This window comes from Entelurus aequoreus, linkage group LG11 (genome assembly GCF_033978785.1).
Source record: "Entelurus aequoreus isolate RoL-2023_Sb linkage group LG11, RoL_Eaeq_v1.1, whole genome shotgun sequence".
NCBI lineage: Eukaryota > Metazoa > Chordata > Actinopteri > Syngnathiformes > Syngnathidae > Entelurus > Entelurus aequoreus.
In genome coordinates, this window is record NC_084741.1 from 62,234,792 (window position 1) to 62,254,782 (window position 19,991).

Consider the following 19,991-nt stretch of genomic DNA (forward strand, 5'->3'; position numbering starts at 1 on the left):
AGTGTAATCCCACTATAGTTGGAACACACCCTTCGGTTCCCATTCTTAAAAAGAGGAACCACCACTGTCCTCGATGTCCACGCAATGTTGCAAAGTCTTGTCAACCAACACAGCCTCACAGCATCCAGAGCCTTAAGGAACTCTGGGAAGATCTCATCCACCCCCAGGGCCCTACCACCAAGGAACTTTAACTATCCCGGCAACCTCAGCCCCAGAAATAAGAGAGTCCACCAAAGATTCCCGAGGCACTGCTTCCTCAATATGTGTAGGTTTGATTTAGAAGGGCTTCAAAGTATTACCCTCCACCGATACACAACATCCCTAGTCGAGGTCAGCAACACACCATCACCACCTTACACGGTGTTGACAGTACACTGCTTCCTCCTTCTGAGGTGGCGGATGGTTGTCCAGAATCGCTTCGAAGCTGGAAGTCATTTTCCATGGCTTCCCCGAACTCCTCCCATATCAGAGTTTTTGCCCGCGTGACCGCCGAAGCTGCACACCGCTTGGCCTGTCGGTAGGACGACTCCTTCAACTTGACGGCATCCCTCACCGCAGGTTCTGGGATTGCTGCCACGGCAGGCTCCAAACACCTTGCGGCCACAGTTCCTATCGGCCACCTCGACAATAGAGGCATGGAACATGGTCCACTCGGATTCAATGTTCAGCGCCTCCCTTGTGACATGTTCAAAGTTATTCCAGAGGTGGGAATTAAAACTCTCTGACGCGATACTCTGATAGACATTCCCAGCAGACCCTCACAATACGTTTGGGCCTGCCAAGTCTGAACGGCATCCTCCCCCCATCATTGGCGGCAACTGACCACCACGTGGTGATCGGTGGAAAGCTCCGCATCTCTCTTCAATATGGTGTTCGTTATGGATAATCTCTGACGAGCACAAAAGTCCAATAACAAAACACCACCCTGGTTTAGATCTGGATGACTGTTTCTTCCAATCACGCCTCTCCAGGTTTCACTGTTGTTGCCAATGTGAGCGTTTAAGTCCCCTACCAGAACAAAGCAATCACCTGGGGTAGTACGCTCCAGTATTCCCTCTAAACTAGGGACTCCAAAAAAGGTGGGTACTCTGAACTGCTGTTTGGTGAGTAAGCACAAAAAGTCAGGACCCCTCCCCGACCGGGAGGCGGAAGAAAGCTAGAACCTCTCGCCTACTGGGTTAAACTCCAACATACAGGCTTGAGCTGTGGGGCAACTAGTACAAGCATATCTTGTAAACTTTAAAATGATCTGAGCATGCAACACAATATCAAAAAATACATAGTTTAATATCTGCTTGTCACCCAGACCTATGATTTTAAAGCAAGTTATCCATCAAATGCAGAAATTATATCACAAGGCGATTATACATTTACATTTATATATAATCACGGTTACAACTGTGTGTATATATATATATATATATATATATACATATATATATACATATATATATATATATATATATATATATATATATATATATATATATATATATATATATATATATATATATATATATATATATACACATATATATATATATACACATATATATATATATATATATATATATATATATATCTCAGGTATAACTGCGATGTGTCTCGCAATAAAAAACAAAACAGTTTGAAACACCTGCTCTATTTAAATATTAAATGTAACAGGCTTGTTTAGCTCGTTAATACAATATACATAATGTATGATAGAAGTGTTCCTCTGCGGCCCCTGTCCCTGAATCAGCAGAAAACTATTTCAAAATGTCCAATCCCTTCATCTTGTCTTACAATGGGTGCCCCCTGCAGTTTTACTGCAATGTAGAAATCTAACTTTAGACTACAGATTGTGTCCTAGTAGGTCTGCACTCGTCTTGTGGATTCCAACCACAAACCTCTTCCCCCCCCCTCATTGTAATTCTAAGCATGTTTTTTATTGTCTGATCCCTCAGTGACACTCTGTCCAAGCTGTCAGCAGCAAGTCTAACGAATAGCAGAAGAGAAAAGTGGAACATTGCATTAGAGCCACAGAGGGCGCCGTTTATTAGATGTGATATGAAAGCCTCAGTGGGAGCTTGCACTCTAAATCTGGATTGTCATGTCATGGGCACTATGTCACTGCCCGTGGCTTTCTTTCCCACAAACTTGACAATAATTCAAACGATACCATCTATTTCACTGTCACTAAACAAGAACACACTGTGTTTTTAAAAAAAAAAAAAAAAAAGTTTGTTTTACTTACATTATTTTGCTGCTCTGTTGTGGCGGGACTGTGGGTACTAAAAAAGTACTTCTTGTTGAGATATTTGTTGGCAATGTGCAAAGATCGTCCCTCTTTCACTGCTTTGTTCCTCTGAGGGGTCCTCCTGTACTGCTCCAGGTCCAGCCAGCATTCCAAGTGGATACTGACAACAAACATTGCAACAGGGCACTTTCATTCCACACACACTCAACACATGTAAAACATCAGAACAAAACCGAGGTCATTTATAGGACATTTTAAGTGCTAAAGTTGAAAAAAAACAACAAAAAAAAACGTTTTAATTAAACAAAAATTATATATATATATATATATATATATATATATATATATATATATATATATATATATATATATATATATATATATATATATATATATATATATATATATATATATATAATACAGTACAATAAAAATCAATATACAATTGTATTTTTAAATGAGCCTTTATAGGGCACCTACTTAAACACAGTATTTGAGACTTGTACATTTGAACCTCAATTCTTGTCAATACAATACTATAGCAATGAAACCTTGATAAACTTAAGAGAAGTCAGTGTACAGCTTGAATAGCAGTATATATTTACCATCTACCGAAAATTAAACACGGATGCATCAACATCCATTTTTAGGGGTGTACCGAGCCAATATTCAATATCGGTCAAATATCATAAAAACAAGTATCGGACGATATTGTCTCGGAAGTAAAATCTCTGTTGAAAGCATCTTTACAAGCAGTCCTGCAGCGCATTCATTTACTTGCGCAAAGTTGGACGGCCAGTTAACATCTAAATGTCCTCCAATAAGTATTAGTTTGATCTTTTTTTTAGTGAAGTCATTTACAAAAGGTAAACATGGTAGGTTATAGTCTACAATGAGCTAGCAGCTACACAGCAGCTAAGCACACCATAGCACACAAGCTAGACATACGTAATCGTTGTCCTTAATTGAACAATATTGCAGTCTAAAACAGCACATTTGACAATTTTGACATGTATCGAATAACAATAGTTGCATATTACTTACACATACAAAGTCTCCAAGGCAGAAGTGTATTAAAAAAGTATCCAGTAACAAACATGTCTGTATCATTCAACTTACTGCGTCATGATCCTAAATTAATGAAATATTGTGACCAGTAAGTGTCACCAAAAACAAATTCACACCCCACTTGAAAAGCACACATTTGTCATAAGGTTTTTGTTTTTAATACCTACTGTTGTACTGAATAATTTCATCTGATCAAACCTTTTATAACAAAACAATAAAAGTTTGTACTTTTATGTCATAAGGTTAGTGTTTTTAATATCTCCATTCTCTGTTTGATTAATTTCACTTGATCAAACATTTTCTTTGATTGCACACTGCAACATATTACAAGTATGTACAATGATTCCTTAAATTATATTGATATATTTTATTCACTCATTTTTATTAGGGATGAAAAAATATACATATTTAAAGACAACTGTGTGTTTTATTAGTTGCTATGCATACCGCCACCTAATAGGTAGCACAAATTCTATTTTCGAGTCTTCTTCTATTGCTGCTTTATTGGGTCGCGTACGCCTCGCTGTTGCCCCTGCAGAGCAAAGGAAATACTGCATGAAGGAGGACATCTCTCACGAGACCAAAAGGAAATAATTATGGGGTCATTGATTAGGGTCACTTTTATGTTATATGTGTATAATAAAATTATATAAATAGAAAACATTTAAATAATTTATCAGACAGTACATTTATTCACAATTTGTAATTGCTTTTTGGCTGATTTGTCATACGACTAATATCTCAGTGAGCCATGCCAGATCAATATGCTTTCATGATCATTAAAAGGCTAAAGTAATCACATAAAATGTTGCCAAGTGAAAGAAAAAAAAGCTTAGAGAGCCGGAAAACAGTCTAATATGACAACATTGTGTTATATAACTCACCTGACATCGCTATCCTGGAGGAAGGACATAAAGTGCCTAATCTCATGACAGTGGCGAAACAAGGAGCCTAAACGGTAACCTTGGTACTGTCGAGGCACGTTGGACCAAGAGTCCAGGGCCCGGTTGCCCGGAGGGAAAAGCTCAGGTGAAGTATTAGACGGCAATGTCATTACCTGTTTACAAGACACAGTCAAAAATATGTGGTGTTTTTTCCTTAATTTGTTTTCATCTTTAATTGAAGGTGCAGCAACCCGAAAATCGTTCATGTTTTTAACGCTAACGTTACAGTTTAGTGTGCAGTGCTAGGTGCAACACAATGTTTTCTTTGACATAAAACTACAAAACATGTTTTGCTAGTGTACGCACATTCATGTACAACCAATTAATTTCCACATGCTCCAATTAGAATAGGATCCCTTTATTGTCATTGTCGTCATAGTTACCTAAATAATTAGGTGCCATCCATAAGTGCAAAAAAAAAAAAAACTCAACTACAAATAGTCATAAAAACAATCACACACTTCCTCACAATCAAACATATTGCACATTACCATATTGCATACATTTACTAAAGTTCAGTGATTTGAAAACAACTGTCAAGGTCCAAATCCATAATTTTAAACTAATTTACCAGAATTTAACTGGTTGAAGTTGTTATGAAAAAAACAAGTTTTTCAGTCTGCTAGTTTTTGTCTTTTATTGCTCTAAACCAGGGGTCACCAACGCGGTGCCCGCGGGCACCAGGTAGCCCGTAAGGACCAGATGAGTAGCCCGCTGGCCTGTTCTAAAAATAGCTCAAATAGCAGCACTTACCAGTGAGCTGCCTCTATTTTTTTTTTTTTATTATTTACTAGCAAGCTGGTCTCGCTTTGCTCGACATTTTTAATTCTAAGAGAGACAAAACTCAAATAGAATTTGAAAATCCAAGAAAATATTTTAAAGGCTTGGTCTTCACTTGTTTAAATAAATTCATTATTTTTTTACTTTGCTTCTTATAACTTTCAGAAAGACAATTTTAGAGAAAAAAATACAACCTTAAAAATGATTTTAGGATTTTTAAACACATATACCTTTTTACCTTTTAGATTCCTTCCTCTTCTTTCCTGACAATTTAAATCAATGTTCAAGTAAATTTATTTTTTATTGTAAAGAATAATAAATACATTTTAATTTAATTCTTCATTTTAGCTTCTGTTTTTTCCACGAAGAATATTTGTGAAATATTTCTTCAAACTTATTATGATTAAAATTCAAAAAAATTATTCCGGCAAATCTACAAAATCTGTAGAATCAAATTGAAATCTTATTTCAAAGTCTTTTGAATTTCTTTAAAAAGAAATAAATAAGACTGAAGAAATAATGATTTTTCTTTGTTAGAAATATAGCTTGGTCCAATTTGTTATATATTCTAACAAAGTGCAGATTGGATTTTAACCTATTTAAAACATGTCATGAAAATTCTAAAATTAATCTTAATCAGGAAAAATTGCTAATGATGTTCCATAAATTGTTTTTTTAATTTTTTCAAAAAGATTCGAATTAGCTAGTTTTTCTCTTCTTTTTTTTTCGGTTGAATTTTGAATTTTAAAGAGTCGAAATTGAAGATAAACTATGTTTCGAAATTTAATTGTCATTTTTTTGTGTTTTCTCCTCTTTTAAACCATTCAATTAAGTGTGAATATCATTAATTATTAATAATAACATAGAGTTAAAGGTAAATTGAGCAAATTGGCTATTTCTGGCAATTTATTTAAGTGTGTATCAAACTGGTAGCCCTTCGCATTAATCAGTACCCAAGAAGTAGCTCTTGCTTTCAAAAAGGTTGGTGACCCCTGCTCTAAACTGTCTGCCTCATAGAAAAAGTTCAAAAGGTCTGTGACCAGAGTGTAATTTAGTATTTTCACTGCCTTATTAATGCAGCATAAATTATATATTTACAGTTTAGTCTTTCTCAAATACTCATGAATTAATAAATTGGTCTTAAATAGGGAGGAGTGTGTCCTCTATGCTGAGTGCCTTCATAGATAATAGAAAAAACAATGTACAGTCATCCCTCGCCACATCGCTCTTCAAATATTGAAATTGATTTCTGGTATTTTTTAAGCATATTCTACATGTTTAAACATTGAAATGGCTAAAAAAAAAAAAAAAAAAGGCAAAACATTTATTGTACCACGCGATGAGACCAAACCAATCAGCTCATGCTGTTCAGTATTGTGGCCACTGATTGTCTAAGCCTCCGCCAGCTTTACTATATACAGGTAGGCGTGTAAAAGTGACTAAAGGGTGTTATTTCATGTCTAGAGGGCTATTGTTGAAAAATGTTTTAGAAGGTCATAAACAGATGATTAATGCATTAGATATGAAAATATGAGATTTGTAATAAATTATTCCTACTTTGTGGAAATGTATTTATCTAACTAATTAATAGCAATAAATGATGGTATAGTGTATGCTTTTCTTCAATGGTTTACTAGTGGATATGCCGGTCTAATATCATGTACCTATAAGTAATTGCAAAAACTGATGCCTTTCACTCTTGGGATTTTACAACAACAGCTTAAAAGTAGGCTCCACTGCTACAACTACAGGGCAAAAAACTATGAACAAAAACAACGCAATTATTAGTTCTGGAGCCGAGAAAAAGAATGAAAGTTTTATTCCATGATACATCATGCTCTGTTGGGAACAAAGCTCAGTCACATGCATCATTTCTTATTTATAACACCAGTAACTAGTTTTTAAATGGCAGACACACCACATACCAATTATAGTTGGACACACTGCAAGTAATTGTAATGGAGCAGAACATTAAATCCATTTCCATATTATTCATATTTGGCTATTAACTTACAACCATCCATTTTATTTACTACTTTTCCTCAAAAAACTGGAGCCTATCACAGCTGATTAGAGCTCTGGGGTCGTACTTATCAAGCTTCTTAGAGTGCCATTTTACACTTAAGTCCTGAGAATTTGCGAAATTTAGTCCTACTCTCAAACTTAAGAATAAAAGCTTTTTATCAACGTTCTTAAGTCTAAGAATCACTCCTACTCTCCACGATATTTAAGAGACCTTCAGAAGTGTCTTAAGTGGTTAGGAGTTGCCAGCAGGGGATGGCACTGAGGCGAGAGAGACGTGCGCAAACGTTCAGGGAGCGGAAGGATGTCCTGGCTTTGTTTGATGACGAGCAGCTGATCAAACGGTATCGTTTAGACAGAGCGGGTATTTTTTTTGTCACAGATTTAATAATTTTCGATTCCTTGTTGATTTCTGCATGTGGCTGCAGTGGGCTAGTATATATAGAGCCACCCACACCAGTTTCAAATTAGTTGCCTAATTAATGAATTAGAAAGAAAATGTTATGAGAGTAGCGTATGTATGTGTGTGGCCCTTTAATAGGTGACAGCATGTGAGGTGAGTGACGTCAGTGAGTGTGTGGGCGAGAGAAGAGAGGGAGCGGTAGCGTGAGTGCGGGCGGGGACTAGTTTGTTTTTTGTTGGTTTGGCTGTGTACAAGCAATCAATAAAGCAAGATTTGCAACTAATCGCCGGACTCATCATTCACTCTAAAGTCGTCCGCTGTGGAGACCCACTGCCGGGTAAAGTGAAGGGTGTTGCCCCGAGCATACATCCTGGAGAAGTGTCTCCCCTGCCTCTTTGACTCCGGTCTGGGAGCAGGAAGCAGGAAAGGTGCAACAAAAAGGAAACATTTATTTTTGATTCATTGCCAATACTGTTTGTTTGTTTTGTATTATTTTGTAGTTTATTGTCAAAATATACACTCCCATTGTCCACTTAAATATTTCTAAGATATTTGTTTATTCTTAGACAAGGGATTCCCTTCCGTGATTGGTCATTTCTATGGACACAGAAATGACGTCACCTAAAATTCCGTTTACGGCACATAGTAATGTCGTAATTCAGCTCTGAGTGTGACACTTAAGATTCAGTCCTACACTTCGCGGAAAGTGTGAGTAAGACGCTTGATAACTAACTTTTAAGTGCAGCTTTCAGCGAAGAATTTATTTACTCTTAAGTCAACTCTTAGCAGACTTCTTAGGAGTAATTCTAAGAAGCTTGATACATACGGCCCCTGAACCCTTCATCTAATGACTGAGGCCCGCTTGCCCACTGTGAGCCATATTATACAATAAAGGCTACGTTAACCTACAGATGTTTCATAAATCTGTAATATTTTATTACGCAAACTGACCTGTTGTATTTGCTGGTTAGATTCTATGTGTAGGTTCTGAAGCTCCCTGTATTCCCAACAGTCAACACAGCGCTCCACTTCATGAACACACACCTATAAAACAAGCACAAACAAAATATTAACACTTTAAAGTTCTATTTGAGAGCCTGTTATTACTATAATTCTTACAAAAAGACACATTACATTATGGCGATAGGGGTGTCCAAACTTCTTTAGCTGTTGTTTAGTTTATTACATGTTGCCTAAAAGCAATGCAATTTATCTAAATTTTGTAAGTAGTTAGAGTAAATGTATTTAACTCAACTTTGTGTTATAGAAGACAAAGCAAATAGTTTGTAATAATTTTTGATATGTGGCTGTGTTACAATATGCCCCGAAACTAGTGTTTGGTATGACTTACATTATATTTAATACCCGTGCCAAATTGGTACAATGCATAACGGTGCCTGAAAGGGTATAGAAAAAATCTAAAACATACACATTTTATTTAAAAAAAAAAGAAAACCACAATTACTTTTGACCTCTACAGCGTTTTGTGACTGACAAGATGAACAAAATAATTTATATACTTCAACAATAACTCAAATATTAACTAATATAAAATAAAATCCGCAACAAATTGCATAATTATAAACGGCAAACCTAGCAGCAAGAGATTTAGCAAAAATACTAGCTACTAAAGGTACTATGAATGCATTTATTCCGGACAATTCAAAAATATCTAATTAATGGCAGATAGGAATCTGTTCACAATAAAAGGTTAAATTTTGGCTAAAGAGAAAAAGCTGTACACATTACCTTGCCCCTGGTTTTAGTGGTGTTTTTTTTAAAAGGTCTTACCTTGTATTTTATTTCCCCATATGTTATTCTAGTATGTTGACTGATTGTATAGTGTGTTAGAGTATGTTCCATCTATCCATCCATTTTCTACCGCTTGTCCCTTTCGGGGTCGTGGGGGTGCTGTAGCCTATCCCAGCTGCATTCGGACAGAAGGCGGGGTACACCCTGGACAAGTCGCCACCTCATCGTAGGGCCAAAACAGACAGACAACATTCACACTCACATTCACACACTAGGGACCATTTAGTGTTGCCAATCAACCTATCCCCAGGTGCATGTCTTTGGAGGTGGAAGGAAGCCGGAGTACTCGGAGGGAACCCACACAGTCACGGGGAGAACATGCAAACTCCACACAGAAAGATCCAGAGCGCAGGATCGAACCCAGTACCTTCGTATTGGGAGGCAGATGCACTAACCCCTGTTATTTATTTAAAAAAAACAGCTAAAAACCAGAATTGGGAATTAGCATTTCCTATAAACTTCTTGTACAGCATATCAGGTGCATTAATTGTTTTGGAACTATGTTGAACTGTATCATCCCTATTCAAATAAAATCATATTCTATTTGAGGAGAAACTACTTGACAAAAATTTCAGTCAGTGTAGATTATGTTAAGGTTGGCAATAAAGTTTAAAAAGAGCGTCAGACTTTTTGTGACATTAATATCACCTTCAAGCACTTGTTGCATGTGGCTGAGTCTACATTCTTTTTGCATCAAAATGAGGCGATTTTTTTTTACTACTTTTTACATCAGCACGGGTCCCTATTACGTTATCCAGTCTGAGTACCAATCTCTACGCGGGACACTAATAATAAGCTGTTGGCCGCAAATAACCCCCTGGCCTGACTTTGACCACCACAGATTGATGTAAGTAATTGTCGAGATGAGGTATTTGCACATAATACAGGTGAAAAGTGGCATGACCCATTCTCACCTGCAGGAAGGAATCTTTGTCCCGGTCAACCAGCTCTGTCCATGCCTCCATGAGAATGTTCAAGGCGTGGTCCTCCACTTTATCAAAGAGTTCTTCAAAAGCTGGCATCATCGCGCCATACACCTCCCTCCTGACCTCCTCCGTCACGCCAATGCTCCTCCTGGCAGAGCTGAGGAGATATTTGGAGTACAGAAGCTGACAAAAAGGAGATGAGAGAAGTTATTGCCAAAACCATCAAATAGCTTAGTTTTTCTTTCCAAATATTTGATGTTAATTAGAGAGGGTGATTAAATTACACAGTCAGCAAAGACCACTGTCATAGCAACAGAACAATGAGACTGACAGTTAATTGGATTTCATTAGTCACCGCCTGAAAAACTGCCACACAAACATTTGATGTGACCACAAAGAAAGAAAAGCATCATAATTGCTACGTAAAAATGTGGATAGTATATACAGTTGTACAATTATACGTATTAACTAGTACAAGAAATTTGAAGTAAAAACATGAAAAAGTACAACAACACTGTATTATTCTATACATGTGTTGGCTCAGGCAATAAAATAAAATAAGTCTATGTATTAACGCAGTATGAATGTTTGTGTACCTGAGCCACTCTCTGCACTCTGTAGGGATCCAATCCATCCTGGTAGAAGAGCTCATGATAGTGCTGGAGGTCAATCCAAAAGTAAACTGTATTTTCCCACATCTTTGGATGAAAGAAAGTAATAATGATTGTTTGAAAATGCCCATTAAACATAAAATGAACATTGAAACGTGTACATTTCATTTCAATGCGCCATACTCTCTGGAGTAGGAGCAGGTATGTCGCATTATTTTTACCTGGTTTCCAGACTGCTCACAGAAGTGTGTGAAGTATGAGCCAGAATAAGGGTCGACAAACAGCGCCTGCAGCATCTTTTCCTTAATTGTGCAGTTTACTGATTGGCTTTCGCCACATACAGACTGTTCGTAGAAGTAAAAAGAAAAAGAAAACAGAGTTCACGTTATATACTTTTAATTTTGAAAGATTATTTTGGCCTCAGTTTCTACATTCCTTCAGAAGGACAAACGTATACCCTCATGCACTTACAGGTGTGTGAACAGTATGTAAGGATCCGCCATACAGAAAGCTGTCTGGGCAGAGTGAAGCGGGGGTCATTAAGGCAGAAAGAGGGCTGACACACATGTCTTTTTGGACATACAGGGATGTGCAGTAGCGAGGAAACCTGTGGGGGAAAGAAGGAAAGACTTATAAATGCAATCCAATATAATAACCGTTTCAAAAATTTCCATGAACACAGATTAAATACAGATATATTGTGGATGTTGCGTTTAGGGGTTTAAACTGCACTGAATCACAAAGAGGTGTATTCATGTACTACTGACAAACATATATTAGACAAACTACTCAGTATGATGTGAATTGTTTTTAAATTAAGGCCTGATCTTATTTTGATATTTTGCAAACATAATGTCATCACTGGCTGATGATTATGTAATATTACAAATACAGTATGCCCGTGAAATATAATTTAATGTAGGTTGTCTAGAAAGGCGTTATGTACTGTATTCGGGCCAGGGCTAGGGATTCCGAGGCGTTCCCGGGCCAGCCGGGAGACAGTCTCCCCCAACGTGTCTTGAGTCTTGCCCGTTGCCTCCTACCGGTCGGACGTGCCCTAAACACCTGCCTAGGGAGGGTTCCATGGGGCATCCTGACTAGATGCCCGGACCACCTCATCTGGCTCCTCTCGATGTGTAGGAGCAGCGGCTTTACTTTGAACTCCTCCCGAATGACAGTGCTTCATACCCTATCTCTAAGGGAGAGCCCCGCCACCGGATGGACAAAACTAATTTCGGCTGCTTGTGATCTTGTCTTTTCGGTCATAACTCAAACTTTGTGACTATAAGTGAGGATGGTAACATTGATCGACCGGTTAATTGAGGCTCAGCTCCTTCTATCTCCCAGCTGGCCTGGGAACGACTCAGGATACCCCGGGAGGAGATGGATGAAGTGGTTGGGGGACAGTGAAGTCTGAGGTTTTCTGCTTAGGCTGCTGCACCCGCGACCAGACCTCGGATAAGCGGGAGGAGGAGGATAGAGGGATGGACATTAGTATTGGCCACTAGATGAGACTAAACCAATCAGAGCACGCTGTTCAGTATTGTGGCCACTGATTGGTTCAACCTGCAAGCAGTATTACTATATTGGATTAAAAAAGTGTAAAAGTGATTAAAGGGTGTTATTTCCGGTCTAGAGGGTTCTCTAAATGTTGATATATGTATTAAGAAGGTAGTAGACAGGTTTAATTGAGTCTTCCTTTGCGGAAATTAATTTATCGCGGCCACGTCCGGAACCAGCAATGGCAATATAAACGAGGGATTATTGTAATAATTACTGTGATAGCTTTTCATTAAGTGGCACATTTGACAATGCACAATTCCCCTTTCCTCCTGAACACCATTGTTGCTTGTTTTATGTTCTATGTTCAATCCTACAATCCCCCTCAAATCTGTATACGCATAACATGTACTTCCTTGAAATTATTATTATTTTTAATTAATGGAAAGTCACTATACACAGTGAATCCAATCAAGTATTGTTAATGTTGCATAGGAGCAATATCATCAAGGAGAATAGAAAAACAGGCAAAAATATTATCTGAATGGTTAAAACGTGACCAGTAGGAGATGAGTGACTCTGTGAGGTTGGGCTGAATGGCACACATGTTCTCTTCTGTCCAGCAGACGGAGGTAGTTAGCCACAGTGTGCAGAGCTGCTCCCTGTTCAGACAGTTCTGACTGCCGCTTAGGAGATAGCGGCTTCTCATTACGGCCAAAAAGCTAAAAGCACAAACCAAAGTAAATGTCATTTTTGCACAATCAATCTCCTTGTACAGTGAGTGTACATATACAGTGTATGATTACTGAACAGACTTAGATGATGGCAATGACATAATCACCTGTTCTTGCGCTCTGAGTTTTCTATTGTTTTCAGTCTCTCGATGTCAAACCACAGATTTAACAACTTGCCTCCTGGTGTGCCTCGCAAAAACTCCTTTAAGCCATAAATGCCAGGTTTGTTGCCTTGGCAACAGGTACCATGGCAGCAAATATCAAGGACAGTTTCCCATCCTCTGCTCCAACTCCCCTCAGACATTGTCTTTTCACATTCAAGCTGTATTTCGTCACCACTCCTTTTTTGGCATTCTTGGAAGTTTTCTTTCTTCTTCTTATCAAAAGCCTGTAACCCAACTTTGCACTTGCAACATCTATTTGTGTTGGCATTATGGGTAGGGTGAGTTGTGTTTGCTGGGCTCTGTGCAGTCAACATGTATACAGCATCTTCGATCACTTGTTGAACAACTTCAGCAGCCAGGGAATCCACAAGTGGCTTCTCTCCAGGTGAGGTTGAGGGTTCTGAGATGTCAGTGCCAGCAGCACATTTCTGGTTTGAGGTGGAGGAGAAAGAGCATTTGGAGAATCTGGAGGAACATCTGGACGATTCACTGCAGTGCGTGTAGATTTGTCTGCTCTGCTCCAAGGACACCGGCTGATGTATTCTCACACAACCTGTGGCAAAAAATAGAGGTATTCATCTAAAATCACTCTATATTATTATTCAAGGGGAATAATGAATAAATCTTACAATCAAAATTGTTCCTCCAATCTCTGTACTTGTATTTGTGGGATAACCTTTTTTAAATGTTTTTTTATACCTTAGTCCACTAGCCTAAACACTAATTTGCATACAGTAATCCCTCGTTTAACACTGTTAATTGGTTATGGATATGACCACAATCAATTAATTTTAGTGGAGTATGAATTATTCATTATTTGGGGTCCTCAAAAAAACGGATCGAGAGGAGCCAGATGAGGTAGTTCGGTCATCTGGTCAGGATGCCACCCGAACGCCTCCCTGGGGAGGTGTTTCGGGCACGTCCGACCGGTAGGAGGCCACAGGGAAGACCCAGGACACGTTGGGAAGACTATCTTTCCCGGCTGGCCTGGGAAAGCTTTGGGATCCCCCCGGGAGGAGCTGGACGAAGTGGCTGGGGAGAGGGAAGTCTGGGCTTTCCGGCTTAGGCTGCTGCCCCCGCGACCCGACCTCGGATAAGCGGAAGAAGATGGATGGATGAAAAAAACGGCTTCACATTCAAAACATTTTTTAATTTGATTTTATATCTATTCATATTTTTCGAGGATCAATGTGTTTTTCTTTTTTTCCGCAGGGAATCAATCAAGAATCATGTATTGTATTTGTATGTCCTCTTCATTGCTTTGTAAAGGTATATCTTGTGTATTGTAAAACTGGGATTTAATAGACGGATTAACATACTGGGAGGTTTGTAAATATACAGTGCATCTGGAAAGTACTCAGTGCTTCACTTTTTCCACATTTTATGTTACAGCCTTATTCCAAAATACAATAAATACATTTTCACCCTCAAAATTATACAGACAATATCCCATGACAATGTAAACAGTTTTTTTTGTAAATGTATTCAAAATAAAAATACTAAAAACATTTTTTTTAAAGATCACGTATACATAGTTTTCTACAGCCTTTGCTGATGCACCTTTACAGTCTCAAGTCTTTTTGAATACCATGCCACAGGCTTGACACACCTGTCATTGGACAGTTTTGCCCATTCCTCTTTGCAGCACCTCTCAAGCTCCATCAGATTGGATAGGAAGCGTTGGTTTTCATTCCGAATGTCTCTGTACATTTTTGCTTTCATCTTAGTCTAGTCAGGAAGGTGACCAAGAACCCGATGGTCACTCTGTCAGACTTACAGCATTCCTCTGTGGAGAAAGGAGAACCTTAATCCAGAAAGACAACCATCTCTGCAGCAATCCACCAATCAGGCCTGTATGGTATAATGGCCAGATGGAAACCATTTTAGTAAAAGGTTTACTAAAATGACTACTCAGACTCTGACCATGAAAAACAACATTTTCTGGTCAGATGAATCAAAGATTGAACTAATTGGCGTGAAAGCCAGGCATCATGTGTTGAGGAAACCAGGCCCCGCTCATCACCGGGCCAAAACCATTCCTACAGTGAAGCATGGTGGTGGTGGCAGCATCATGCTGTGGGGATGGGACTAGGAGACTAGTCAGGATAGAGGGAAAGATGAATGCAGCAATGTACAGACATAACCTAGATGAAAACCAATGCTTCCCATCCAACCTGATGGAGCTTGAGAGGTGCTGCAAAAAGGAAAGGGTGAAACTTCCTAAAAATAGGTGTGCCAAGCTTGTGGTATCGTATTCAAAAAGACTTGAGACTGCATTTGCTGCAAAAAGTGCATTAAGTATTGAGCAAATGCTGGGAATACTTAAGTACAGGTGATTTTTTATCTTTAATAACTTTACAATTTAGAAAAAAAAAACTTTCACATTGTCATTATGAGGTATTGTCTGTGGAATTTTGAAGAAAAAAATAAATGTATTCCATGTTGGTGTAAGGCTGTAACTAAAAATGTGGAAAAAGTAAGGCGCTGTGAATACTTTCGGGATTCATTAATAAAATGGAAAAACACACTTTATATACACGTATATTGTATGTGTGTGTTTGCGTACATATATACATATACCTAGGGCAGTCAAACAATTTAAAATATTTAACTGTGATTAATCACATTGTTCATTGTTAACTCAAAATTAACCGCAGATAGGTATCATTTTTTTTAATCATTAATAAGTGTACCCTGTCTAGACAGATCATTTTCGGGGGGGGTGGCCTCATATTGTTGCATGACAATGTTTTAACCTTCTCTATTAATTAATAACATTTAATATTCAGCATGCTAATCATTAGGTAATTGAGGACTCAACCAGAACATGTTTTAAAAGAATGTACACAATTGTAGACATATTTTGATGACGGATCGACTGTTTGCAATTAAAAAAAAAGTCTGCTTTCGACATCCTGCCGACTGTCTTTCATTTCTGTTGAGCTTTTATGTCATCTTACTTACTAAATCAGTCACAATCTAAATGTTAAGTTATCACTGCACCTTAACATAGAAGTGAAGCACCACCCACTTCTAGAACGACACGAGCAGCAGGCGTTTGCTGCAGGGATGTCGCCTCTTCTCAAGGCGAAAAATAGTCTTTCTTGTCGGGAGAACAACTTGCTATGGCTTTGAACCTGATATTTCCATAATGTGCCCTTTTCTTTAGCCATTTCTGCTCACTAAATAAATAAATAAATGATAAATGGGTTATACTTGTATATAATAAGTGTCTTGCCCAAGGACACAACTGACGTGACTAGGATGGTAGAAGGTGGGGATTGAACCCCAGGTAACCAGCAACCCTCCGATTGCTGGTACGGCCACTCTACCAACTTCGCCACGCCGTTATTGTGTGCCGTTATTGAAATGTATAGTTAACGTGTCAGCACGTAACTTTGACAGCCCATTTACATACCCACGCACACACACACACACACACAAAATGGTATAAGATGTTTTATAGGCTAATTCGTACATCAGAAGCCAATAACTTTTGTAACCTGTAACCGATTTTGACATGGTTTTATCATCAATTTATTCACCAAATAATGTATTACAAGAATCATGTTGAATTGAGAATCGATTTTCAATCGAATTGTCACCCAAAGAATCAGAATTGAATACGCTAGGCGCCCAAAGATTGCTAAAAATTGTTCACTACCTTCTAAAGACATATACTGTATGTTAACATTATGAACAACACCCTTTAGTCATCTTCAAACTCTTTTCAATTAATCAAAGTTTATTTATATAGCCCTTTATCACAAACGCCTGAAAGGGCTTTTAATCCAATATAGCAATGCTGCCTGAGGCTGAGCCAATCCCTAACCCCAATACAGAACAGTAAGCTCTGACTGTCTTGTTCTCATCTTTTTGCCAATACCACTATTGATAATTTTAGTTCATTTAGCCATTAGTGTTAAAAAATACTGTTGTACAATATATTTAAAAAGAATATATATATATATATATTTGAAACACTGTGGCGAGGGACATTTGTATAAGGATATTTATTCTATACATGAATCTCTTGGCCAAATTGATATTTTAATCACTTCACTTACTAGGATTTGGGAAGCCTTTAGCATGTATACAGTAGTGGTTCTAGCTTCATTGGCGCCCCAAGTAAGAACAACTTTCGCACAACACAAACTATTCTCCCCTCTCCCCTCAGGCAGGAGACTACGGTCCATCCAGACCCACACCTCCCGCCACCTGAATAGTTTTTTCCCCTCGGCCATCAGGCACATGAACAATAACTCCTAACAGTAGCTCCTTTGAATTCTTTCTAAGTCTATAACAAGATCTGATAGCTCAGTTACAGCTCTTGTTATTACCAAATCTGTGTTATATGTGTTTTATGTTGCACGATTGCACCAAGAAAAATTCCTAGTTTGTGAACTCGTTCTCAAACAATGGCAATAAAACTATTCTGATTCTTCTTACATTTCATATCGTGTGTGTGTTTCCAGGTTAACATGTGTAGACTGGCAAATGTGAAGTCATAAAATAAATGTGTACCTCCATGTAGATTTAAGCTATTATTTCCTTTGTCACAGTGTGTGGGAGATCGGGTGGATAGACAAGAGCTGCATATTCTCCTGTGGTAATTTACATCACGTACCCCCTGGAACAACAACTTGGCTAATCTGCAAAACATCAGAAAAAAAAAAACGTTTACCCAAACATACAATGATTCGACATGAATTTGAAAATGTCACTCAAAAGAGATGATTTTCAGCAGATTATAAGAATAACAGTTACTGTAAGTTATTAAACTCTATGGGACTTATTCTCCGGTTTACGCTTAGTGTTTTTTCACACGCTTTAAGTTACGCAAGTTTCTATTATTCGTATTCTCTCATCTAACCTGCAGACATGCCCACTCCACGTAAGCGAGGCCCAAATGGAATAAAGCCAGTAATTTTGAATGTGTAAAAATGGTAGATCATGAGTTTTCCTACAGCTTGGGAATGTCATTGAAATCCATAAAAAAGATAACACTGTAAATTTGAAAAGGCCAGATCCATCCAATCAGTGCTAGTTATGTGTACATGTGTCATGAGGGCCCTATGTAAATAGTAGTGTTGTGTTTATACAGTAATAATGTCTACAGTGTACCTGTACTCATGGTAGCAACTACTTCGAAGGAAATATGGCAGTTTCTTCTTTTTGATCCACCGAATTCCCTGTTCTCTGTCCAGGCACTACAACAAGATACAAAATACCTTTTAGGATTGTCATGCGATTCATTCCAAAAAATTATCGCAGTAGCCTCTTAAGACTCAACCTCTTGTATGGCATTCAGTTTTATCTTATCTAGGCTTTTTGGAATCCAATAAATATAAAAACAAAAAAAAGTTCAAAGTTGCCATCTGAACTATCGGTTGTGTTTTTTCTTTTCGGCCATCTTGAATCCAAAGACATGCCTGGGGATAGGTTGATTGGCAACACTAAATGGTCCCTAGTGAATGAATGTGAGTGTGAATGTTGTCCGTCTGTCTGTGTTGGCCTTGTGATGAGGTAGCGACTTGTCCAGGGTGTACCCCGCCTTCCGCCCGAATGCAGCTGAGATAGGCTCCAGCACCCCCCGCGACCCCGAAAGGGACAAGCGGTAGAAACTAATGGATGGATGCATCCAACATGTGATGTGGTATACTCTTTCTCCACCACAGAGTGGCAGTATAATGTCCTCGTAAGTAGAAACCAGGGTTTTGTACGGAAAAATGTATTGTGATCTACACAACCAAAACGGAGGTTTACCCATGCATTTTTATGGTTTAATATCGCAATTTATTTTGACTGTACATGCTCCTTCAACTTACCATGAATGGTCATCTGAAAAGTGGTGCGTGTTGTTATACGGTCAGTGATCAGATCAATGCACACACTAGTGCAAAGATGAGTGATGGTGTGCTTGCTGGCAAATTTCACTCCAAAATAAACCTCAACAGGATTTTAGACAAAACTGTTACCAAGTTTTGAGCAAATAAATGACATGCCTTTTAGTAAAACATTTACAAAAAAATTATGTTTGACAATTTCACATGCATTTGTGCCAAAATTAGTTTTTTTTAAAAGATGATTTAAATTATGTGAGTAATAACAGCGATTAATACAAATTAAAAAGTGTGATTACTCTGTTTAAAAAGAAAATAAATATTCAAATAAAGCAAGTTAACTACTTTCATATCTGAAATAAATATGAAAGATTTTGTGTACTTACAGAGACAGTGTAATGGTTGTCAACAACAGGAGTTGTTTTTTTTGTGGTGTCATTGGTGACAAGTTGTGATTTTCTGTGTTCAAGTGCTGTTCTGATTGTGTTTGTTGTGAATTCAGCTGCTCTGCTGACCACTTCAAACTGCTCAGTCTCCTGATTGTACAGCAAAGCCTGCGGGAAAGACTTAAGAATAGGCCAAACAATTAAATAAATGAAGGGAGTTGAATTATTTATTTTTTTTCCCAAAATAAATGTTGCGATGACTGATGAATCTTACTTTACCGGTAGACTTAAAAATGTGTTGAACGCATGAACAAAGAGATCATCAGAGGTCAGGAAGTCCTCCTGTATGAAAGTAAAAATGCATTAGCATGTGCAGTATATAACCATATAAAGAACCTGTTAAATTAAATTACAAAAAACTTGCACTTACAAAATTGTCAAGAGTAAGTTGGGAAAACTCTGTAAAAAATAAAAAGTTGAAACAAAATAATTAACTGCAAAAATAAAGCCTTGAAACAGCAAAACTCACCTGTGGAAATTGCACCAGTCATGTTTTACT

At 37.9% G+C, this 19,991-nt stretch overlaps 1 protein-coding gene across 1 annotated transcript in view; it reads right to left on the reverse strand.

Moving 5' to 3' along the window:
- Positions 1-19,898, reverse strand: part of LOC133659664 (regulator of G-protein signaling 22) — a gene marked incomplete at its 5' end in the record, with an annotated part of 30,870 nt that extends 10,972 nt beyond the window's left edge. Inside the window, 14 exons of the mRNA XM_062062247.1 lie at positions 2,237-2,399; positions 4,192-4,364; positions 8,408-8,500; positions 10,183-10,377; positions 10,791-10,892; positions 11,027-11,149; positions 11,277-11,412; positions 12,866-13,027; positions 13,147-13,756; positions 17,728-17,855; positions 18,328-18,413; positions 19,433-19,612; positions 19,712-19,774; positions 19,863-19,898. Coding sequence (XP_061918231.1) covers positions 2,237-2,399; positions 4,192-4,364; positions 8,408-8,500; positions 10,183-10,377; positions 10,791-10,892; positions 11,027-11,149; positions 11,277-11,412; positions 12,866-13,027; positions 13,147-13,756; positions 17,728-17,855; positions 18,328-18,413; positions 19,433-19,612; positions 19,712-19,774; positions 19,863-19,898 — 2,250 coding nt within the window. The remainder of the gene's footprint in view (positions 1-2,236; positions 2,400-4,191; positions 4,365-8,407; positions 8,501-10,182; positions 10,378-10,790; positions 10,893-11,026; positions 11,150-11,276; positions 11,413-12,865; positions 13,028-13,146; positions 13,757-17,727; positions 17,856-18,327; positions 18,414-19,432; positions 19,613-19,711; positions 19,775-19,862) is intronic.
- Positions 19,899-19,991: the final 93 nt, after the last annotated feature.